The 25,534-nt window shown below is 45.3% G+C and overlaps 1 protein-coding gene across 4 annotated transcripts in view; it reads left to right on the forward strand.

Annotated features, from left to right (window-relative positions):
* Window positions 1-14,589, forward strand: part of DOCK2 (dedicator of cytokinesis 2) — a 566,587-nt gene extending 551,998 nt beyond the window's left edge. For all 4 annotated transcript variants that reach the window (XM_068277401.1, XM_068277402.1, XM_068277403.1 and 1 more), the window contains one exon: window positions 14,064-14,589. In XM_068277401.1, coding sequence (XP_068133502.1) covers window positions 14,064-14,138 — 75 coding nt within the window. In that variant the 3' untranslated portion in view covers window positions 14,139-14,589. The remainder of the gene's footprint in view (window positions 1-14,063) is intronic.
* Window positions 14,590-25,534: the final 10,945 nt, after the last annotated feature.

Raw genomic sequence — 25,534 nt, forward strand, 5'->3', positions numbered from 1 at the left:
AGAGCTATATACTTCTAGAAAGAATTATCTTTGCTAAATATTAGTGATGAAGCTAGAATTATGCTGGATGCTCCCATAATGTTAGATGAACTAACCTAGTCGCACCACACATATCTCAGTCACATGCACAATTGCAGGACTTCACCAGGGCTGCCCCTACTCTCTGGAACTCACTCCCACCAGCCATCAGACTCGCCCCCACCTTTAATACCTTCGAATAAGCTCTCAGGACTCACCTTTTCATGCTCGCATACCCCCCTACACCAGCACCATAATATGTTCTGTTAGACACCCTCTCAAAAGATGCACCTATTGTCTCCACCCCCACCCTTTAGATTGTAAGCCTCTGGCAGGGCCCTCCTCCCTAGTGTTTCCAGCTTGAGTATGCAATCTTACTGACAATCACCCCTCTCGTGGACTAGAACAGTCACTATTTTGACCTATGACACTATTGTTATCAAATCATTTGCATGATCTTGTTTTGTTGTGAGTTTCCTGTATGTTCTACCTTGTATGTTGACTCATTTATCTATTGTGCAGCGCTGCGTAATATGTTGGCATTTTATAAATACAATAAATAATAATAATAATGAACTGGAGATTGTGGTAGCTTTGCTTCTAAGTAACAAAGCTCCGGGGGGAGGGAGAGGAGAGGGTATTGAAGAAAGCTGATAGCATCTCCAGCCCTTAGCCTGTGACAATATGACAAAAAGAACATGGCTGCCCTAATTGTATCACAGGAATAAATAATCATACACTTTTTAAAGTTTTGCAGCTAGATATGCTGTGTAAACTATCTAAACTTTAGATAAGATATATAGACAAGTTACTTGTTATAGTTAGTTTTTCATCTCGGATCCGCTTTAAGAAGGGCAAGCTTAACATCAGTTGTGTGCAAACTATTTGACGGGCTCCTAAGACATGCTATACAAGACTTTATAGCAGAGAATAATCTAATTTCTCAGCATCAGCATGGGTTTACTAAGGAGAGGCCTTGTTTGACGTAATATGCTCATTTTTTATAATGTGGTGAACGCTAGTGTGGATATTGTAAATGCTGTAGATATGGTATACTTGGACTATGCAAAGGCCTTCGATACTGTTCCCCACAACTGTTTGCTGCAAAAGTTGAGGATACAAGGACTGGGCAAGAGTCGGTGTGCATGAGTAGGGAACTGGCTAATGGACAGAAAGAAAGAGTTGTGGTCAATGGATCATATTTAAAATGGGTGACTGTTAGCAGTGAGGTCCCACAGGGGTCAGTACTGGGTCTAGTACTTTTTAATTTTATTTATTAAAGACCTAGTAGATGAAGTAGAAAGTAATTATGTTATTTTTGCAGATGATGCTACATTTTGCAGCGTTATCAACTCTCAGGCAGATAGTGACATATTGCCGAAGGATCCTGATAGGATAGCTATATGGGCACATAAATGGTAGATGAAATTCAATGTTGAAAAATGAAGTCATGCATTTTGGTCATGTCCAGTGGTGGGTTGAAATTTCACATGAGCGAAGTTTCGCATCGAAGCTCGCAATTTATGCATCGTAATCGTAATGTGAAATTTCAGAGAAAATTGTAATTATTTAGTATGTAATAGTAATATTTCATAATTTCGCATAATTTTTTGCATAATGCTGCACAATTTTGTGCTGACTTTGGTGATTAATAGCAAAGCCCCGTTACATGTTATTGCTACCAAAATTGCTACATATGTTAAGGAGAATAGTGGGTACAAGTGGAAAAATTAATAATAATTTGTAATAATTTTTCAAAAACAATGCAAAGAAAAATGGTTTTTAAATGTCATTTTAAAAACAATTTTTTCTTTGCATTTTTAAAATCGCTTTTCTCAAAAACTCCAAGGTAGTTTTGAAAAATGTTGTCAATAGCATGTATGGGGGCTTTGCTATTCACTGCTAAAGTCAGCATGAAATTACATGAAAATTATGTGAAATTTTACATGAAATTACGAATGACTATGCGAAATCAATTGAATTTACAACTCATAATTACGTGTAAGCATAATTGTGAAAATGTACGCAGAATTTTGCGTAATCTCAATTAGCTGATTACAAATCACTAGTAGTATCAACGGTTTAGCACCACCCACAATAAACAGGATACAGATGGGGACATCTGCAAGAAGGATTTACTTAGGAGTACTCGTCGACAACAAGTTATCGTATCTAAAGTCAAGCTGATGCAGCTAAAGCAATTAACATTTTGGGATGCATTAAAAGGGAAATAAAAACGGCTAGCTTAAAGGGGAACTGAAGTAAGAGGTATATTGAGGCTGCCATATTTATTTCCTTTTAATCAATACCAGTTGCCTGGCAGCCCTGCTGGTCTATTTCTCTGCAGTAGTATCTGAATAACAACAGAAACAAGCATGCAGCTAGTCTTGTCAGATCTGAAACACCTGATCTGCTGCATGCTTGTTCAGGGGCTATGGCTAATAGTATTAGAGGCAGAGGATCAGCAGGGCTGCCAGGCAACTGGTATTGATTAAAAGGAAACAAATATGGCGACCTCCGTATACCTCTTACTTCAGTTCCCCTTTAATACTGCCCCTGTTTAACTCTCTGGTAAGGCTGCATCTGGAATATGGAATTCAGTTCTGGGCACCACATTACTGAAAGGATATTGCAGTTTTAGAGCAAGCAGGTGCGGAGATGAGAAACAAAATTGATTAGAGGGATGGAAGGTCTCACTTACCAGGAGAGGTTAGATAAACTGGGCATATTTAGTCTGGAGAAAATGGCTTAGAGGAGAACTAATTAGCATGTATAAATATATGTAGGTAGAAAAAAACAAAGTCTTGTAAAAGTAATTCATGTACATATATATAAAAGGCTTGGCCAATGCGATTTTATCCCTAGGCTTGTGCAAAGGACTAGGGGACATGATCTGCGCATAGAGGTAAAAAGTTTTAGCCATGTATTTAGGAAAGGGTTCTTTACGGTAAGAGTGATTAAAATGAGGAATGTATTATCAAAGGAAGTAGTTATAACAAATGTTAAAAGGAGGCTTAGCTCCTTTCCTTGCTTTGAAAGAAATCCATGGCTAAAAGTATTAGGTAATTCCCTGTGGTGTTGATCCAGGGATTTTGGCTGGTTTTGGCTGGTTGCCATCTGGAGTCAGGAAGGAATTTCTTTTCCATGTGGGACTAATTGGACCATGCTTAGTAATGGTTTTTCGCCTTCCTCTGGATCAACTGCGATATGTGAGGGTGCACTACAGGCTAGTGTTGTACCTTATTTATTGGTTGAACTTGATGGACATATGTCTATTTTCAAACCAAATAACTATGTAACTATATATGCCCTTTCTGAGCTGTATAGTTGTATTAAAAGTAAATTGTATTAAAAGTTGTAGTAAAAGCTGTATAGTTGTATTAAAAGTAAAATGTGAAAATAGCATATGCCATGTTTTGTAATAATTGGGTAATAATTGGAGAAGCATGTAGTGTAGAACACTGTGCTTCCCTTTTTAAGCTATCTACAAAGCACATGGACAGACAATTTAAGCACCCCTTTCTCATTTATAACCAGCATACACAAAGCAGATCCCAAATTCTCATTCATTCAGTTGTCTTTTTTTTTTTTTTTTACCATTAGCAGACTTAAAAGTACACCTTCTTCCAACTATTGGCATAACCAAGCTCCTGAAGAAGTGAACCATGTCTCACAAAAAGTGTAGTGCATATTAGGATAAGAGCTTATTACTATTTATTTTATTTTATTTATTTATAAAGTGCCAACATATTACGCAGCACTGGACATTAGTTAAAGTTACAGACAATATCATGGGGTGACATACAGCAATAAGATAATACAGGAATACAAGAAAAACCAGATCACGCAGCACCGTATAAGTACTGTTGCTCGGATACCTCATTATCCTATTTGAGTTTGGTCGAATTCGGATAGTAAACTATCCGAATTCACTCGAAGTCGGATATCCGATGTAATCGAATATCCGATTCGACCTCGGATATCCGATGTCACTATCCGAGTCTGTATTCGAGTAAAATATTCGAGCTGGCCTTAAATAGCTTGTAAAACTTGTATAGGAGGTCAATGATGCATGAAACCACCTTTTTTATGAAGAAAAACATCAAGTGATTATGTGGTGATGTAGTAGTTATAAAAAAGGTCTCAAAAAAAGTAAATTAACTTCATGAAAAGTGTTTGCATGAGAAGGTGTGTCCAAAATGGTTGTTGGAAGTCTTCATTTACGTCGTCTTCATCTTCTTCTTCTATATCTTCTTCTTCTTCTATATCTTCTTCTTCTTCTTCTATATCTTCTTCTTCTATATCTTCTTCTTCTATATCTTCTTCTTCTTCTATATCTTCTTCTTCTTCTTCTATATCTTCTTCTTCTGTATCTTCTTCTTCTTCTTCTATATCTTCTTCTTCTATATCTTCTTCTTCTTCTATATCTTCTTCTATATCTTCTGTTTCTATATTATTTTCTTCTATATCTTCTGTTTCTATATTTTCTTCTTCTATATCTTCTTCTTCTTCTTCTTCTATATCTTCTTCTATATCTTCTTCTTCTTCTTCTTCTTCTTCTATATCTTCTTCTTTTATATCTTCTTCTCCTTCTATATCTTCTTCTTTTATATCTTCTTCTTCTTCTTCTTTATCTTCTTCTTCTTCTTCCTCTTCTTCTCTATCATTATATTATGTGTCTTGGTTTTCCTTTCTTTTGTAATATTTTTTTACTTCATTTTTGGAAATATTTTATTGTAATAACACCATAGTTATATTTGTGTTGATGGCATAATAGGTAGGTAGTGGCACATTGCAAGCCACAGCGCCTTTTTCTGTGTACCCTGGCGGTGGTAAAACACAGACATCAGTAGGAGGAAAAAGTAGTAGTTGCAGGCTTGCAGCTATTTGTAGTGTGTGGTAATAGTCGGTCGGTACTCGGTAGGAGAGTGGGTGGGCAGGTGGCAGTAGAAAATAGTTCTTCTTCTGTTCTCCCTGGCAGTGGTAGCAGCACACAGACAGCAGAAGCTCAAGGCAGCTACAGGAGGAGGAGTAATGGGTGTCAGGCAGTGTGATGTGACTGACATAATAGGCCCTGGTACCTAGCGGTGGTACCAGGGCCATAAATGAACATCATGAGGTTCCAGACAGCGGTCGTGAAGCCCACATTGTGTCCAATACACAATTGGGACAGCACAGTTTTCAACCCGGACACCTCTAAAATAATTACAACTTTTTTTTTAATTCAAAATAATGCAGCTATTGTTGAGCGTAATAGCTGGTGGCGCTTGGGCAGCAGCACCTTGTAATGTGTTCCCTGGCAGTGGAGAGGAGACACAGACAGCAGGAGGAAATAGAACAGCAGGCAGCTTGAGGAGGATAAGTGTGTGTGGCAGACTGGCATTTGGCAGCAGGCAGGAGGGCAGGCAGCGAGACATAGTAGGCCCTGGGTCCTAGCGGTGGTCCCAGGGCCGTAAATGAACAGCATGAGGTTCCAGACAGCGGTCGTGAAGCCCACATTGTGTCCAATACACAATTGGGACAGCACAGTTTTCAACCTGGACACCTCTAAAATAATTACAACTTATTTTTTTCAAATTAATGCAGCTATTGTTGAGCGTAATAGCTGGTGGCGCTTGGGCAGCAGCACCTTGTAATGTGTTCCCTGGCAGTGGAGAGGAGGCACAGACAGCAGGAGGAAATATAACAGCAGGCAGCATAAGGAGGATAAGTGTGTGTGGCAGACTGGCATTTGGCAGCAGGCAGGAGGGCAGGCAGCAAGACATAGTAGGCCCTGGGTCCTAGCGGTGGTCCCAGGGCCGTAAATGAACAGCATGAGGTTCCAGACACCGGTCGTGAAGCCCACATTGTGTCCAATACACAATTGGGACAGCACAGTTTCCAACCCGGACACCTCTAAAATAATTACATTTTTTTTTCAAATTAATGCAGCTATTTTTGAGCGTAATAGCTGGTGGCGCTTGGGCAGCAGCACCTTGTAATGTGTTCCCTGGCAGTGGAGAGGAGACACAGACAGCAGGAGGAAATATAACAGCAGGCAGCGTGAGGAGGATAAGTGTGTGTGGCAGACTGGCATTTGGCAGCAGGCAGGAGGGCAGGCAGCGAGACATAGTAGGCCCTGGGTCCTAGCGGTGGTCCCAGGGCCGTAAATGAACAGCATGAGGTTCCAGACAGCGGTCGTGAAGCCCACATTGTGTCCAATACACAATTGGGACAGCACAGTTTTCAACCCGGACACCTCTAAAATAATTACAATTTTTTTTTCAAATTAATGCACCTATTGTTGAGCGTAATAGCTGGTGGCGCTTGGGCAGCAGCACCTTGTAATGTGTTCCCTGGCAGTGGAGAGGAGACACAGACAGCAGGAGGAAATATAACAGCAGGCAGCGTGAGGAGGATAAGTGTTTGTGGCAGACTGGCATTTGGCAGCAGGCAGGAGGGCAGGCAGCGAGACATAGTAGGCCCTGGGTCCTAGCGGTGGTCCCAGGGCCGTAAATGAACAGCATGAGGTTCCAGACAGCGGTCGTGAAGCCCACATTGTGTCCAATACACAATTGGGACAGCACAGTTTTCAACCTGGACACCTCTAAAATAATTAAAAAAAATTTTTTTTTCAAATTAATGCAGCTATTTTTGAGCGTAATAGCTGGTGGCGCTTGGGCAGCAGCACCTTGTAATGTGTTCCCTGGCAGTGGAGAGGAGACACAGACAGCAGGAGGAAATATAACAGCAGGCAGCGTGAGGAGGATAAGTGTGTGTGGCAGACTGGCATTTGGCAGCAGGCAGGAGGGCAGGCAGCGAGACATAGTAGGCCCTGGGTCCTAGCGGTGGTCCCAGGGCCGTAAATGAACAGCATGAGGTTCCAGACAGCGGTCATGAAGCCCACATTGTGTCCAATACACAATTGGGACAGCACAGTTTTCAACCCGGACACCTCTAAAATAATTACAATTTTTTTTTCAAATTAATGCAGCTATTTTTGTGCGTAATAGCTGGTGGCGCTTGGGCAGCAGCACCTTGTAATGTGTTCCCTGGCAGTGGAAACACACAGACAGCAGGATGAAATATAACAGCAGCAGCAGCAGCAGCAGGTGTATGTGTGTGTGGCAGTCGACACTTCATGTACCCCTCTCGCCGACAACAGTGGCCATGAATTCGCCTTCCACCCAAGCCTGGTTCATTTTGAGAAACGTCAGTCTGTCCACAGACTTGTGAGACAGATGAGATCGCTTCTCAGTGACGACTCCACCGTCTGCACTGAAGCAACGCTCTGACAGTACGCTGGAAGGGGGGCAGGAGAGCACTTCCAGAGCGTACTGCGCAAGCTCGCTCCAGATCGGCAGGTGCTTGACCCAATACTCCATGGGATCAACAGGGGCCACGCTGTCAAGCCCGCTGAAGGACCCCATGTAGTCAGCCACCATGCGGGTCAAGCGCTGCCTGTGACTGGAGAAGGATGCTGCTGCAGGCACCTCCTCTGTAGTCCTTGGCAGCTCTACACTCATGTAGAGCTCTTGGGTCAGAGACAGCAGGTCTGTGGTGCGCGAGCGCTTGCTGCTGGTGGATGCAGGCACCTGCTGCTGCCTCTGTGCTGGCTGGACAGTGGGGGTGGATGGCTCAGGGAAGGCTTCCTGCAAGCGCTCAACAAGGGACAGCTGCAAATCCCTCATTTGTTGCGCACGGTCTCCTCCTGCAGGCAGGAACTGGCTGAGCTTCCCCTTCAGACATGGGTCCAGCATCATGCAGATCCAGATGTCCTGCCTCCGCTTCATCTGGATCACCCTTGGGTCCTTGCGCAGGCACCTCAGCATGTGCGCTGCCATTGGGAACAGTCTGGCCACGTCTGTTGGCACATCATCGGCAGCCCCAGAGCCGACATTGTTGTCCTCCTCTGCCTCCTCCACCTCATCCTCTCTCCACCCCCGCACCAGTCCAGCTGCGCTCTGCTGCTCCCCCTCATCAGCAGCAAGGTCAGGGACCTCCACCAACTCCGAGCCCTCCTCCTCAGAGGTGGCCTGTGAAGCTGCCTGCAGTTCCTGCTGGTCCAAGGCTGCCGCTCCCTCTTCCACCAGTGCATACAGGGCCCTGTCCAGCACACGCACCAAGGGGACCCACTCGCACACCATTGCATGGTCCCTGCTCACCATGTTGGTGGCCTGCAGGAAGGGTGCCAGGACTGAGCACACCTGCTGCATGAGCCCCCAGTCCTCCGTGGAGATGATGGACGGGAGGTTGGTGGCGGCACGCCCAGTTGCAGTGAGGGAGGCAACTGTTGCTCGTGCAACGTACTGGCTGACAGCCTACCTCTGTTCAACCAGATGCTCCAACATCGCCAGGGTGGAGTTCCAGCTAGTTGGAACATCGAGCATGAGCCGGTGCTGTGGCAGGTGCAGCTCCTTCTGCACCTCTTCCAGGCTCGCCACGGCTGCAGGCGAGTGCCGGAAGTGACGCACAACCTTCCTTGCCGCCTCAAGGAGTCGGTCCATCCCCTGGTAGGTCCGCAGGAACTTTTGGACTACCAGGTTCAGGACGTGCGCCAGGCAGGGGATGTGGGTCAGGTCTCTCCTGCTGACGGCAGCGACCAGGTTTGCACCATTGTCGGACACCACCTCTCCGACTCTGAGGCCTCTGGGGGTCAGCCAATTCCTCTCCTGCTCTCGGAGTTTGGCCAGGACGTGGTTCGCCGTCAGTTTGGTCTTCCCCAGGCTGACCAATTCCAGCAGCGCTTGGCAGTGGCGGGGCTTCACGCTGCTGCTGAGGCGGGGGGTTTGGGCTGGTGTGGCGGAGGATGGAAGCGGATCAGAGGAACCTGCTGCTGTTCCGCTGACCCTGCATGGTGGCACCACCCACTGCGTTGTTGGTGCTGCTGCTGCTCTGGCAGTGCCGGCCGATGCTGCTCCCCCCTCCTCACCCCCTTCCACCAAGCTGACCCAATGCGCGGTGAAGGACAGATAGCGGCCTGTCCCAAACCGGCTGCTCCACGAGTCCATGGTGACGTGGACCCGTTGACCCACCGCGTGCTCTAGCCCTCTCCCGACACTGGCCATCACAGAGCGGTGAACTGCAGGGATGGCCGTGCGTGCGAAAAAATGTCGGCTGGGGATTGGCCAATCGGAGGCTGCACACATCAGGAGCGCACGCATGTCACTCCCCTCCTGCACAAGGGACTAAGGCAGGAGTTGGGAGCACATGGCCCGTGCCAGCAAGCCGTTCAGCTGACGCACGCGACGGCTGCTGGGAGGCAGAACCCTGACCACCCCCTGGAAGGTGTCGCTGAGCAGGGTCTGGCGAGGTCTTTTGCTGACATGGGAAGCAGTGGAGGGAGCAGAGGAGGCCACTGAGGACTGGCTGCCAGAACAGGCCTCAGTGTCGGCGGCAGGAGTTGCAGAGGGAGGAGAAGCAGTGCGTTGCTGACGCACTCCTGCTGCCGACGGCTTCGCAGTGGTGGCGGGTCTGCCACTGCCGCTGCCAGTTTCCTTCAACTTCACGAACTCCTCATGCTCGTGAAAGTGTTTCCCTGCAAGGTGGTTGACCAGAGAGGTGGTGCCAAACGCAGAGGGCTCCTTTCCTCTGCTGAGCTGCTTGCGGCACTGGTTGCAGGTGGCATACTTGCACTCTAAATATGGAAGGGTGAAAAAATTCCATATTGGGGAGGTGAAGTTGCCCCTTCGGCTGGAAGGTGCTGCTGCCGCTGGTCTCCCTGTGGTGGTGGTGGGGGGGTTCTTGGTGCGGCTGGTGGTGGCACTGGCAGAACTCGTCTCCTGATCTCCTGCTGGGGCTGGAGAACTGCACTCCTCCTCCTGCTCCCCAGGCAGTGCTGGGCGGCTGCTGCTGCTCTTGCGAACAGGAGTGGTGGCGGGGGTGGAGGACTCTGTTCCAGAGCTAATGGTGGCCTGCTCATCCACCATCAGTTCCACCACAGCGTCTGCGTCCTTCTCCTCAATAGGACGGCTACGACCTGGCGGTGGGAGGAACATCTGGGCCACACGCTGCTGCTGCTGCTGTGTCTCTGCAGCATGACTCCCAGCTGTTGGGCGTCCAAGGCGTCCACGGCCAGTGGCTAATGGCGGAATAGCCACTGGTGCAGACGCAGAACTGCGCATGGTGGTGGTGGCGCGGCTGCCACGCCCACGACCTCCTCTCTTGGCGATGCCCTTGCTGCCCTTGCTGCCCCTGCCCAGACCGCGGCTGCCAGTGCCAGACATTGTATATTTTTAATATTATACAAATGAAAAAAAAACTTATGTATGTAAAGGTGGGAGGGACAAGTGGGGTACTTTAATGGGGTGGGACTGTTGGTGGTGGGTGTGTGAGGTGACAGACAGGTGTACTCTACAGCAGAGATCGGTGTAGCGCTAACGAGAGAGTGCGCACTGCGCACACAAAGACCCTAGCTGACGCTGACTGACGGTGTCAGACTACAGTACAATTCAGCTAAGACACAAAGAAGTAGTATGTATATATATATATATATATATAAACAATAGGAGGACGGGTGTAGCACTAACTGGAGGGTGCTGACAGCGCAGATGTGCACTGCGCACACAAAGACCCTAGCTGACGCTGACTGACGGTGTCAGACTACAGTACAATTCAGCTAAGACGCAATAGAAGTAGTATATATATAAACAATAGGAGGACGGGTGTAGCACTAACTGGAAGGTGCTGACAGCGCAGATGTGCACTGCGCACACAAAGACCCTAGCTGACGCTTACTGACAGTGTCAGACTACAGTACAACTCAGCTAAGACACAATAGAAGTAGTATATATATAAACAATAGAAGGACGGGTGTAGCACTAACTGGAGGGTGCTGACAGCGCAGATGTGCACTGCGCACACAAAGACCCTAGCTGACGCTGACTGACGGTGTCAGACTACAGTACAATTCAGCTAAGACACAATAGAAGTAGTATATATATAAACAATAGGAGGACGGGTGTAGCACTAACTGGAGGGTGCGTGCACACGCACACTAAGACCCTAGCTGACGCTAACTGAGGTCCCTAAACACAGACTAGAGTACAGTGAGTGAGTACACACAGTACTACTAGTACTAACTAAACAATAGAAGAATCGAGCTAAATAGTACAACAGGTGTGACTAGATTACTGAGAGGCAGATACAGCCGGACAGGTATAGCAGTAAAGCTGGGCCTTGCTAACTACAAAATAGTACAATATTCTATCTAACACAGAAGTAGTAGTACAGGAGTAGAGTAGGACAGGTGAGAGCAGGGCCGGCCCGCTCATGAGGCGGGGTGAAACATTTGCCTCTGGCGGCAAATCTGGGGGGGCGGCACCCGCCTCTCCATGGACGCTGGGGCCGCCCGCTGAGCTGGAGGGGTAGCGGGCAGAAAGGGGGTATTGGGCCTAGCGGCGGGGAGGGGGGTCGGACCCCCCTCCCTTGCCTGGGTTCCCCGATCTGCGCTCCTCCTCTAGCGTAAAGTACCAGCCAGCGTGTATATGACGAAGAGGCAACGGGCGGGGGAATCACTCACCTCTTCCGCGTTCCATCGCGCGCTCCACTGACGTCACTTCCGGCAACGCCGCCCACTGTATTGTAAGTGGACGGCATTGCAGGAAGTGACGTCAGTGAAGCGCACAATGGAACGCGGAAAAGGTAAGTGATTCCTCCGCCCGTTGCCTCTTCAACATATGCGCGCTGGCTGGTACTTTACGCTGGAGGAGGAGCGCAGATCGGGGGACTCAGGCGAGGGAGGGGGGGGGCGATTTTTTTTCCAATTTTGCCTCAGGCGGCAAAAAGTCTAGGGCCGGCCCTGGGTGAGAGCACAGGTAACTAGAGACTAGAGCACAGAGCAGGGCAGGCACAGGGCCTAGCTGCTGGCTGCAGGCCTGCAGCAGCAGCACCAGTGACAGTCTCCCTCCCTAGTCCCTAATCACACTAACTAAACTGCCTAAAATACAATCTATCTACAATACAAAGCAATACAGTTGAAGATCAAGTGTTGGAGTGTAAAAACGCTAGGTTTAGAGCAATGGAAATGCACTTGCACACAGACAAAAAGCACTGGAGCAGTTCTCTCAGTACAATCAGTCAGTAAGTCGCAAGCAGGACGAGTGAGGCAAGATGGCGTCCGCTATTTATAGAGGGGGGCTTGGCCAGGCTCCCCCTCTGTGATTGGCTGCAGTCAGAGGGCTGGGAGCCCTCTGATTCACTTGTGAGGACTCGAGGTGACGTCTGTCGTGACGCTATCCGAGCTCGTGACGCTATTCGAGCTCGGATAGCTAGGATATCTCCGGATAGCTGCTTGCTATCCGAGTGCGCTCGGATAGCACAGCCCGGATAGCTAATACTATTCGAGTTCGGTATTCGAGCTCGAATAGTGAAAAAGAGCTAGGATTATCCGAGTACCTCGGATATCCTAGCTCTGATGAGCACCACTGGTACAAGGTAATGATTAGTCAGTCACTGGATAGAAGCATGGGGATTAGGCAAGTTCAGTTCACTCAAATGCATAGCATGGATGCTCAGTGATGGGGGTGCATGATCAGGTAAGACACACAAGGAGGAGGACCCTGCCCGAAGGCTTAAATTTTAGAGGGAGAGGTAGGGACAGGAAAGGTAGGGGACCAGAGTTCAGCTGCGGGTTTAGAGCACCAGTGAGAGGTGGTAGGCCAGAGTGTAAACGTGAGTTTTGAGGGCCTTCTTGAAGATGTTGAAGAAGGGGGCTGCCCTAATGGGAGGAGGTAGGAAGTTCCATAGTGTTGGAGCAGCTCTTGAAAAATCCTGGAGGCATGCATGGGACTAGGTGATGTGGGGGGCGGTCAGGCGAAGTTCATTGGAGGAGCGGAGTGAGCGGCTAGGTGTGTACCTGAGTAAGATCAGAAATGTAGGTTGGACAGGTTTTGTGGACAGATTTGTAGGTTCGACACAGTATCTTGAATCTGATTCTGGACTGGATAAGAAGCCAGTGGAGGGATTCATGGAGCCGCTGTGGTGGAGCGATGGGAGGGGTGGATAATTCTGGCTGCCGCATTCATGATGAACTGCAGCAGAAGGGCATTGTAGTAATCAAGGCAGGAAATTATGAGGGCATGGATGAGGAGTTTGGTGGTGGCAGAGATTAGGAAAGGGTGGATCTTGCAGATGTTACGGAGCTGGAAGTAGTAGGACTTTGTGAGGTTTTGGATGTGGGAGGGTGAAGGTGAGTGCGGAGTCCAGGGTGATACCCAGACAGCCGGCTTGGGATGCACATTGTATTTACATGGCTCTTTAAAGTACCCTGACCTCTCTTGAAAATAACATACTTAAAATATTTTTTTTTTATTAGCTGTGCTGTGACATAAATAACAGCAGTTTCCTCCATCTTTAGCGCCCCACCTGTTCCCTGTTCTCCTCAGCTGAAACCTTTGACTGGAGCAGAACGTCGAGGATGGGCAGGGAGGAAGTGTCAGTACTTCCTCCTCTCTGCCCGCCATCAAGAACACCCCCTGTACTCACCGCTATTAGTTCCTACCTGCACAGTGCGCTGCAGAGCTGTGCTGTGTGCGGTCTTGAGGTAATTTAGCTCAGAATGATAGTGTACTAATACAGCTATTAGTACACTATCATTCTGAGCTAAATTACCTCAAGACCGCTCCACAGTGCGCTGTGCAGATTGGAACTAATAGCGGCGAGTACTGACACTTCCTCTCTTCTCATCAGGGAACCCTGCATTATGGATGAGCAGAGCGAGGGACGGGGGTGGGGGGACGGGAGGAAGTGGAGGGGCACTAAAGGGGAAGGATTGTGCTGTAACTCTTATGTCACAGCACAGATAATAAAAAAGCATTAAAATAATCTTATTAATAAACAAGGTAGGGGTACTTTAAGGATTTATTTACCACTTATGTCAATAATTTTTGTAAAGAAGGTTTTACTGGTGTTACCTAATATATAATTGAGAAGTTTGTTTTATTTTATTGTATGTAACGGTTTTTAATTAATTATGAATATAGGGTATTTTGCCATATGTACATAAACATCTGTCTACCTATGTAATGTACCTGACATTTCAGCAAAGTTTGTGTCTTTTCTTGCAGCGTCCTTCTAAAATAACTGATGATGGGAAGCAGATTACAGACCTTCAAGCAGAGACTGTATCAATTGACATCTAATCAGCTTGTAGTGGATCTAGCTTGCCTACATGAAATTTAAAAACAGAGCCAGTGAATTTTAATGTGGACATTTGATAATTGTTAGATGTGTGTTTGTGGCATAACGATGAAAAATATAGTTTTTTGCAATCAGCCATAGCAATTAAGATGCACTTTGAAATTGTTTAAAATGTCCCTGATGGGAATTTCAAATGTGGGCCTCCCAGTTTGAAAATCAAAGTTAGCATGTAACCTAACTGCAGGCAGGAAGATTGGCTGTGCCCTGAAAGCTGAACATGACATCTCCCATTCCCACTCCTACACTGACGCAGTTCTATACCCACCTTCTCTGGGGGGGAATGGGAAAATGGACTCTTCGGAAAATGGGCTCTTGGCAAAATGTAGCTGCTGGATAAAATGAAGGCATATTTTATTTAGGCTTTTAAAATTCACTTTAGATCTTCTTTTAACTTTGCTAAGTAATTTCTGGGGGGGGGGGGGGGGGGGGGGGGGGGATGGAGATAAACTAACGGATATCTCTATCCGTTAGTTTATGTCTATCCCACTACAGATATCTGTAAAGGATTTAGATGATAGAAATAGCTGGAAATGAATGTTCCATAATCACAATTATTATTAGTTGTTGTTGAAACCTTTGTTTGCTAGGTGACAAGGAGGTTAGGAATGTGGAAGAAGTAGAAGCCACTGGGCAAGGGATTATTGATGGCATAATATTCACAGGTGCAGGTAGGGGCTTAAAAAAAGTAAAAATAAACTGATAAGATAAAAACTGTATCTATCTTCCTACTATACTTTTTGATATCCCACAGTGTTATGTTCTGTTTAAAAACTCAAAAACCACAAAACATTTGTAAAGTGCTATTTGCCTATAGGGCCCAAAGAGCATAAGCTTGTCTCAGATCAGTACATAGTGAAGTGTAGAGGGGAAAAGTCATGTCATTATAAATGCCAGATGAAACAGGTGGCTTTTCAGTTTTGATTTAAATGTGTCCGGGTTTGGAGCTGTTTTTTATTAAGTTTAGCAAGGCATTCCAAAGGGTAGGGTAGGGGCAGCATGACAGAAGGCTCTGGCTTCCAGTGTTTTTAGTTGGACTCGGGGGATAGTCAAGTTATTGGATCCTTTGATCTGAGGTTGTGAAATATGTGAGATTTAAAGTAGATTTATTATTTTGGCTCTGCTCAATGAAACAGTGTTTCTGTGTCTGAGAGCTAATGTTTATGAACTCTTGACTTTTTTTATTGCTTGCTCTCAGAAGCCAGGAAAGTGTTTTAAGGCTGTGATTCCTTATCAGTGAGGGTTACTCTATGGTCCGACTGGCTGCAGACTTGAGAGAAACGTGCATACCTGAATGTTAACTCTTTAAAAAAAAATAAAAATAAAGGAACACAGCCTAGTAATTTGTATTCTTGGCACTGTACATACACATGCATATCTCATAATGTCACATGTCACTTATACCCTTAAGATTTCACAGATGAAATTGAATTTCACATCCTGCTTTGCTCTCCCCTACATGCATTTATAGCCATCACGGATGCGATTGCTAGGGTGACAGTTTAGGGACTCAATGCTAAATAGATATTTTGCTTACTGTTGCCTAGCAATGTATCTGTATTGCACTTGGGTCCCAAAACTGCACCCTGGTGATCCCATCCAATTGCTACAGGTGCCCAGGCAAAGTTTTTGGCATGCGGCATCAACCAAGTAGTGCCTGACTTGGGTGCTGCTATAGCTCTAGTGCGCACCCTGCACATGGTTAATTCAGGGTTTTGACGATGGATGGACCCCTAATTACTTCTCCCTCTGAGTTGCTATGACTTGGAGGAGGAAAAATATATTTTGAGGTGTTTTATAACTGTGGCATTTGTCATGTAAAAATTAGGAAGAGTGAAATGTAAAAAAAAAGAGTATTTTCTGCATTCATGCCTTTATTTCACCTTTAAAATACCTATAAAGCTAAATCATTCTTGGAAAAAAAAGTATTACCCAAATTAAGCCTAGATTGTCCTAAAAAAGAAAAAATGACCCGGCTACATTTTCTAACCCTAACACACAAGTACTCAATTACTCAATGACCTAGTTTGTGAGCTTTGCGGTTTTTGGCATCAATAATTTGCATTGAAATGGAACAAACTGATTGGCTGTTTGTGGCTCCACCCTCTTTTCTGAATTTGAACCCCAGTCACCTAGTGACCAACTGTACCAGATTTGAGGCTTGTGCCATTAACAGTGCAAGAATGGCAGCAATTCAATATTCCCCTTGAAAATCAATATGTGAATTTTGATTGCCTTTTGTAGGCTCCACCCACTTTTCTGACTATTAATCCCAGTGACCCAGTGACCAACTGTGCAAAGTTTGAGAACCCTGCCATAAACAGTGTAGGAATGGCTGCAGTTTACATTTTTACAGTGAAATTTGTATTTGTCTCCACCCACTGATGATCCGGCTTTGCCCAGGTATGTATTTGGCTGGTGTTGGCTCCGTCTACTTTTTCTAACCCTAACACACAATGACTCAATTCCTAGTGTAAGAATGGCTGTAGTTTACATTTTTCTATTTTTCTAGTGAAAATTTTATATATATATATATATATATATATATATATATATATATATATATATATATATATATATATATATATGTATATATATATATGTATATATATATATATTTAAAATTTTCACTAGAAAAATAGAAAAATGTAAACTGCAGCCATTCTTACACTAGGACATTGAGTCAATATATATACAGTATATATATATTGGCATAAGTGCTAAAAAAAAAAAAGTTATTGCTGTATCAAACGTTACAGCTGAAATGACAAAATTGTAAGGAATCTTAAGTGGTAAAAACAATCAGAATGCAAACTGGTTAAGGTTCCCTTTACTACTAGGTGTAATACAAAACAGACTGTAGTATTTTGTTAACATATACTGCACCCAGTTACGCATACATGTAAAGTGGGGGCCGGGACATGCGGGCACAGGGTGAAGCCTCAGGCCGCCATGGACTCAGGGGTAAGATGCAGGGCCGGATTTGTACTTTTTGCCGCCCAAGGCCCACTATCAAACCGCCCCCCCCCCCCCCCCTCGTCCCAGCAGCATTACAGGTGCCGGTGTTCCGAATGCCTCCGAACGGAACTCAGATTTAAACTGTTGCGCATGTGTGTGTGTCGGGGGGAGATATTTACTAACCCTGTCACTGCTTCTGTGCATTCTCCAGCTACTTTCTCCTTCAGTCAGGTGGATGTAACTGGAGAGCTGCAACGCAACATGAAGGGCAGCGCACAGAGGCAGCGGCAAGGGTGAGTTAAACCCCTCCTGCTGCCATGCACAATTATGAGATCTGTTTGTTATCTGTTATTTGAGATCTGTTCAGAAGCATTCAGAACATTCACAACACTCATCCCTACTCCCAAGAAAGGAAAACAATGAGCTTTAGTTACTGTGATTTTAAAACATACCTGAGACACGAAAATATCTATTTTACTTACCTGGGGCTTCTTTCAGCCCCCACCGTAGCCTTACAGATCCCTTTATTGTGTCACTATCACCCTCTGAAAGATCGCCAGTCGTGGGCTACAGCGCATGCATCTCCTTGTTTGTGCTCCCATGGCTGGGAGCGATCTGCTCATGCACAGAATGATCCAGACTGAATAGGCGCACAGCCTGGGTCGCATGCGCAGTAGCCCATGACTGGTCTAGCGGGCAAGCTTGTGGAAGGAGACAGCGGGACAAAGAAATGGACCAGAAGGACCGTAAGGCTACAAGGGGTTGGAGGAAACCCCAGGTAAGTAAAATAGAACTTTTCCCCCTGTTTAAAGACAAAAAGCCACTACCCTCCTAGCACTCACAAATGCCATGCACCGGGTTCTTGCAGCTTAATGGGTATGCACAGCAGCTGCATCCTGGAATGTAGTGAGCATGCGCAGTTTGGCCACTCTCGGCTGTGGCTGTTGTGTGTACAGCTGAGTAGGAGGGTGATATCACAGAGCATGGAGTGGGTAAAGCATTAGAGGGCCACAGTGCCCCAACAGAGGGGACTACAGCAAATCAGAGTATGGGGAATAGTAAGATTCTCCCAGGGTGGGGGGAAGGGGAGAAGACACAGTAAACATCACTAGGATAAATATTGTTATTTTAACATGCATAACAAGAAGCTCTGTTCACTTACAGCTGGCTGAAGAAGAAAACACCTGAAAGCTGGAGGGATGTGCACAGCGCTGGCAGCAGATAAACTTTTTTTCAATAGAGGCTCTGATCCTGCACACTGGGACACTGGGGGATGTAACCATCAGCCCCAGCGGCACCGCGAGACTCCCATCCACTACACACTCCTGTGAGCCAGGAGCTGTTGTCACATGACATAATCACGGGGCTAGGAGATCCGCCTCTTGCCCACCACACCACTAGAAGCTGGACTGGCTGGGACCCGAGCGAGAGTTAGCCTGCAGGCTCTCTTGCTCGCTCTGCTCCAGCCTCCAGCTTTACTTCATGCCACACATACTCCTCGTAGCCGGTAATCGCAGCCGCCCCCACCTGACCTGCTGCTCACAACATGACAGTCAGTCACAGAGCAAAGCGGGATGGGCGGCTGCGGACTTGATAAGGCAGAGCGAGCGGCTTACGGGCGCATGATATTTATGAAGGGTGACAGGTGCAGTTAACCTGTCACCCACCCCACGAACTTTAAGTAATTTTGCCGCCCTAGTCCTGGGCTTTGGGTGCCTTCCCACAAATCCGGCCCTGGTAAGATGCAATTCACCTGCCAGCAATAGTTAACGGCTGAATTGCACTGTTTTCTTCATAATTTGGGCTCCGTCTTTTGCCAGTAGCACCAAAATTACCCTCTGAGCCCTGCTATAGCCGTGATTAACATTACAGTCTATGGCGGTGCCCAGCGGCACCCAAATGTCCAGCGCCCCTTTTACCTGTCTGGCTAAGTTACATCATGTATGTGCTATTTAATTTCCATTTCCTTTTTTCTTTGTTTCTAGCACAAGTATATAACATAACAATAGGATGATGTGTAATATTCAGAAAAACAAATGACTAATGAACTACTGCAGTTTAATAGATGTTACGTCTAAGATTCTTTTTCAAAATGTTCTCAATTAAAATCTATTAACCATGTTCTCAATTTAGATCCACATTCTAGAGGACTCTACCAGTGAAGTAGTGTCTAAATACTCTGCATTTAGTTACTTTGTGAGTACTCTGCATATTATATTGGGAGCACTCTCTGTGTATTGTTATTTGGGGGTATTCTAACTATGTCTGGGGTGAGAATGGGAAAGGGAACACAAGCTTCCTAGTAATATTGTTTGAGGGGGCGGGGCACTCTGCCTAAATATGTTGTTTATTGTTGCATTTAACCTGTCATGTGGGTAGTATGTGAATATGATTGGGATTTGCTTATTATTTGCTAATTTGCTATCTATTTGGTGTCATTATCTTTTGATGCCATTGTGTAACGGTCTTGTGTCGTAGCTCAGATGTCTGATTATGTGGTGATCTGCAGAATCACCAATAATGCAGACGCTATTCCCGATTATGTGTGATCTGCAGAATCACCAATAATACCAGTATAGCAGACAAAGAGCAGAGTGTGTAGTGATTTGGTGCAACCGTAACTTTAATGGTTAATGGTGCTGTTCGCCGCAGCTGCCTCGTACATTACACATTGATATTTTCCTGTCATTAGTATTATTTCTGTATCATTGGAATTGATTTGTAGTATTGAAATACTTTTAAATACACCTGCTATTTGGCAGCAAACTCTTCTGAACTGCGCACTATAGGGGACATGACAATTGCAGATATTTTATGGCACATGGGTAATTTTGCGTGAGACATGTTTTATTTCATAACATATAAGGCGTAGTGTAGGGCAATGAACAAAAGTTGCATTTAAATGTTGCTCCTTCAACAGTCTCTAGCCACCAACAATCTGTAAAATCTGCAAATCATATACTTTTTATGAGAAAAACTTGAAATCTTGGTAATTAAAGAGGATAATTATGTTTTAATCAATAAAGTAAAACATATTTTGGTAGCATACATTTAGCACTCATGATATGTTTTTTTCTGTATTCTATATACTTATAAGTGGGGGGAGGGTTCACCCACTCTTTCGAGGTAGCAGCAGGTATATCGACCCCATCAACTTGTAATTGCAGCACCACGGAGTCTCTTGTAATATACATATGGCATCCCTATTGCTGCTTACATTTGTGTTGCTATTGATGTAGAGCTCCAGTGTCCTCTATATTGGGTAATGGTCATTACTTTTTTGATCCATGACACTAATGGATAATAGGGTGCCTTACACTTATAATGCTAAATAGGCTAAAAACGTTATAAGCGTTAAAAATGCAGGGGTGGCTAGTGTTAGGCAGCTGGGGTTGGGGGTGGCGGGGGGGAATTGAGAGGCAGCAGGACGCTGGTGTTAGGCAGCGGGATGGAGGGAGTAAGATTAGCTGGAGGGAGGATGTGTGCATAAGCATATATTACCCTTGTCCCTGCCGGCAATCGCTCCTTCACTTCTTCAGTTAGTTTGCTGTAGCCCTGCATCCAGCCAATCAACATGTGGCTTCAGTCCCCGCATGGTGATTGGCTGGCTGCAGGACTCCTGCAAACTAACTAGGAAGTGAAGGAGCAATGACGATCGCCGGCCAGGACATATGCACATATGCATATGCACACATCCTCCCTCCACCTAATCCTACTCCCTTCACCCTGCTGCCTAAAGCTGGCCACTAACGGTCCAATTTCTAGCGAAAAATCGTTCGAGCGATCAGAAATTCTGATCGGACGAAAAATCGTTCACTACACCATCAACTAACCAATCATTGCTTCCTATCTATCACGACCACCAAGAAAATCCAAATTTTCGTTCGACGAAAATTCATTCGGCCGACATTTTTTTCACTCGTTCATAATCGATTGTGTCCACCAATGGAGATTATTTACAACCAATCCGATCAGAATTTCTGATCGCTCGAACGATTTTTCGCTAGAAATTGGACCGTTAGTGGCCAGCTTTACACCAGTGTCCCGCTGCCTCTCCCCCCCCCCCCCAACCCCCGCACAAATACATGCATTTCTACCTCAATAAGTAAAGAGGATCAATGGGTTGCAAATTCATAATAAATGCAATGATGCAAATTGGTTGAACAATTTGCATATTGTGGATCAGCTATATAAATGAGCATAAACTGGGGTCCAGTTAAAAACGATGCTGGGGGAAAAATGGTGCACCATTCCGCCGATAAATGTATCATAAAACGTTATTTACTGTTTTAATGTATCTACATTAAAACGGTAAATATCGTTTTTGATACATTTATTGGTGGAACGGTGCACCATTTTTCACCCAGCATCGTTTTTAACTGGACCCCAGTTTATGCTCATTTATATAGCTGATCCACAATATGCAAATTGTTCAACCAATTTGCATCATTGCATTTATTATGAATTTGCAACCCATTGATCCTCTTTACTTATTGAGGTAGAAATGCATGTATTTGTCTTCTGCAGATTTTGTTAACCAGGCAAGAGTATTTCAGTTCTTCCTATTCAGGGTCTCTGTTGGCCATCTGATGGAGACCAAGGAAGGAAAAAAAAATATTTCTGCAAATTGGTTTATATGGTTCTGTAAGATTAGTATGCTAAATTATGTTTTAATTGACAAAAATATTGACTATAAAATAAAATACTGTGCAGTGTTCTTCAGTATGACTGTATATGTTCTAGTGTAATGAGGTGGGGATATCAAGGCCTACTTCCCTGAAGCAAACCAAATTAACTAATTCATGGAGACTTTCACTGCAGGGGAAGAGGCTTACAATGTCTTTATTGACCCACATCAATAAAGAAAATAAAGGGAAACAGGCTTTACAAGCTAAAATCAGTATTATCATTACATATTGTGAAGCAACAATTTACTTCCTAAGGTGGGTGTCAGCTTTCACTGCTTCACCTCCAAGGATTTTTCCCCTTAAAGAAGTAGGATTAGCCATACTATGCCAGGGAAAAAAACACATATATAAGTAGATAAATACTTGCTCTACTTACATAACACATGTATTGTACTGTCCATGGTTTAATTTAAGTGAATGTTATATAGTAAATTAAGAGAATTCTGTTCCTGGTGGGAACCATGTCTTTTGCCCACAGTTTAGGCTAAATCCTGATGTCATTTCTGCCCTTTACTTTTTCTTCTTTTCTCCTCCAATAGCTGAGTCACCTCAGCCTTGCTTGTAAACACAAGTGAGCATGGGATCATGTTTCAGATAAGCAGCTAGACAGGAAAATAAATGGAAGAGGCGGAATATATTATAGATAAAAAAAACCGCCAGTATGCAACTGTTTGACACTGACTACTAAAGGGCCAGTGCTCCTTAAAGGGAACCTAAACTAAGAGGGATATGGATGTTTCCTTTTAAACAATACCAGTTGCCTGGCAGCCCTGCTGATCTCTTTGGCTGCAGTAGTGGCTGAATCAAACACCTGAAACAAGCATGCAGCTAGTCCAGTCTGACTTCAGTCAGAGCACCTGATCTGCATGCTTGTTCAGGGGCTGTGGCTAAAAGTATTAGAGACACGGGATCAGCAGGAGAGTCAGGTGACTGGTATTATTTTAAAAGGAAAAATCCATATCCTTCTCAGTTTAGGTTCCCTTTAAGTATCTGATAACTCCAAATCATAACAGCAGAAAAAGTTTTGAAAGTTTTGAATGCAGGATTAGCTTCTTTATCACTTAATACACTCAGACCAGTTACTGTTGAAATTTGAGTTTTATGGTGACAATCCCGCTTTAAAATAACAGCTATTTTCACCTGTAAGCGCTTCTTCCATTAATTCGCCTATAACTTTATTACTATTTATCACAACAAAATAATCTATATCTTGTTTTTTTAGCCACCAACTTTCTTTGGGGGGTACTTTTTGCTAAGAATTATTTTATTTTAACTGCATTTGAACAGGAAAAAGAAGAAAAAAAAATGAAAAAAAAATTATTATTTCTCAGTTTTGTGCATTATAGTTTTAAAATAATACATGTTACCATAATTAAAACCTACACATTTTATTTCCCCATTTGTCCCAGTTATTGCAACATTTAAAATTTTTTCCCTAGTACAATGTATGGTGCCAATATTTTATTTGGAAATAAAAGTGCATTTTTTCAGTTGTGCTTCCATCCCTAATTACAAACCCACCCTCTTTACATACTGTACATATTAAAAACAAGTTCAGTCCCTAAGGTTAGTAAATAAATGTCCACCGTGCTAAAATTAAAAAGTAATACGACTTTTATTGCTTGCAATCTATAGCAAAAATCACAGACCTTAAACTAATAATGATATTAGCACCATCCCCTTTAACCACTTGCCGACCGCCCACTGTATATTGGCGGCGGCAAAGTGGCATGCCCAGGACCACGTAACGCACATTGGCGTCGGTTCTGGGTCTCTTCCGGGCCGGAGATCGCGCGCAGTGATGCGCGCGAATCCGCAGGCAATAGGCTTCGCCCACTCGCGACGACAACCCGCCGGCCGTTCGGAAGCGCCGGCGGGTTGTTAACCCCACGATCGCCGCATACAAAGTGTATAATACACTTTGTAATGTATACAAAGTGTATTATACACGCTGCCTCCTGTTCTGGTGGTCCCAGTATCCGAGGGACCACCAGGGCAGGCTGCAGCCACCCTAGTCTGCACCAAACACACTGATCCTGCCCCCCCTTCCCTCTGATTGCCCACAGCACCCCTCAGATCCCCCCTGCCCACCCCCCAGACCACTGTTTGCACCCAATCACTCCCCTAATCACCAATCAATCACTCCCTGTCACTATCTGTCAACGCTATTTTTTTATTTTAGGTCCTAACTGCCCCCTATCGGCTCCTGATCACCCCCACCCCTCAGATTCTCCCCAGAAGCCCCCCCCCCCCCTGTGTACTGTATGCATCTATACCCCCTGTAATAACCCACTGATCACCTGTCAATCACCCATCAATCACCCCCTGTCACTGCCACCCATCAATCAGCCCCTAACCTGCCCCTTGTGGGCAATCTGATCACCCACCCACACCATCAGATCGCCCGCAAACCCGTTGTCAGATCACCTCCCAAGTGCATTGTTTACACCTATTCTCTCCGCTAAATACCCACTAATTACGCATCAATCACCCATCAATCACCCCCTATCACCACCTGTCACTGTTACCCATCATATTAGACCCTAATCTGCCCCTTGCGGGCACCCAATCAACCGCCCACATGCTCAGATTGCCCTCAGACCCCCCCCTTATCAATTCACCAGTGCATTATTTACATCTGTTCTTCCCTGTAATAACCCACTGATCACCTGTCAATCACCCATCAATCACCCCCTGTCACCCCCTGTCACTGCCACCCATCAATCAGCCCCTAACCTGCCCCTTGTGGGCAATCTGATCACCCACCCACACCCTCAGATCACCCGCAAACCCGCCATCAGATCACCTCCCAAGCGCATTGTTTATATCTGTTCTCTCCTCTAAACACCCACTAATTACCCATCAATCACCCATCAATCACCCCCTATCACCACTAGAGTTGGGCTGAACCTCCGATTTTAGGTTCGCGAACCGGGTTCGCGAACTTCCGCGGAAGGTTCGGTTCGCGTTAAAGTTCGCGAACCGCAATAGTCTTCAATGGGGATGCGAAATTTGAAAAAAAAAAAAATTATGCTGGCCACAAAAGTGATGGAAAAGATGTTTCAAGGGGTCTAACACCTGGAGGGGGGCATGGCGGAGTGGGATACACGCCAAAAGTCCCCGGGAAAAATCTGGATTTGACGCAAAGCAGCGTTTTAAGGGTAGAAATCACATTGAATGCTAAATGACAGGCCTAAAGTGCTTTAAAACATCTTGCATGTGTATACATCAATCAGGTAGTGTAATTAAGGTACTGCTTCACACTGACACACCAAACTCACTGTGTAACGCACCGCAAACAGCTGTTTGTGTAGTGACGGCAGTGGCGGGTTCACTGAACAGGAATACAGTGGTGGGTTCACAGAACAGGTATGCAGTGGCAGGTTCACTGAACAGGTATACAGTGGCGGGTTCACAGAACAGGTATGCAGTGGCAGGTTCACTGAACAGGTATACAGTGGCGGGTTCACTGAACAGAACAGGTATACAGTGGCGGGTTCACTGAACAGAACAGGTATACAGTGGCGGGTTCACAGAACAGGTATGCAGTGGTGGGTTCACAGAACAGGTATGCAGTGGCAGGTTCACTGAACAGGTATGCAGTGGTGGGTTCACAGAACAGGTATGCAGTGGTGGGTTCACAGAACAGGTATGCAGTGGCGGGTTCACAGAACAGGTATGCAGTGGCAGGTTCA

The sequence above is a fragment of the Hyperolius riggenbachi genome, chromosome 3 (genome assembly GCF_040937935.1).
Source record: "Hyperolius riggenbachi isolate aHypRig1 chromosome 3, aHypRig1.pri, whole genome shotgun sequence".
NCBI lineage: Eukaryota > Metazoa > Chordata > Amphibia > Anura > Hyperoliidae > Hyperolius > Hyperolius riggenbachi.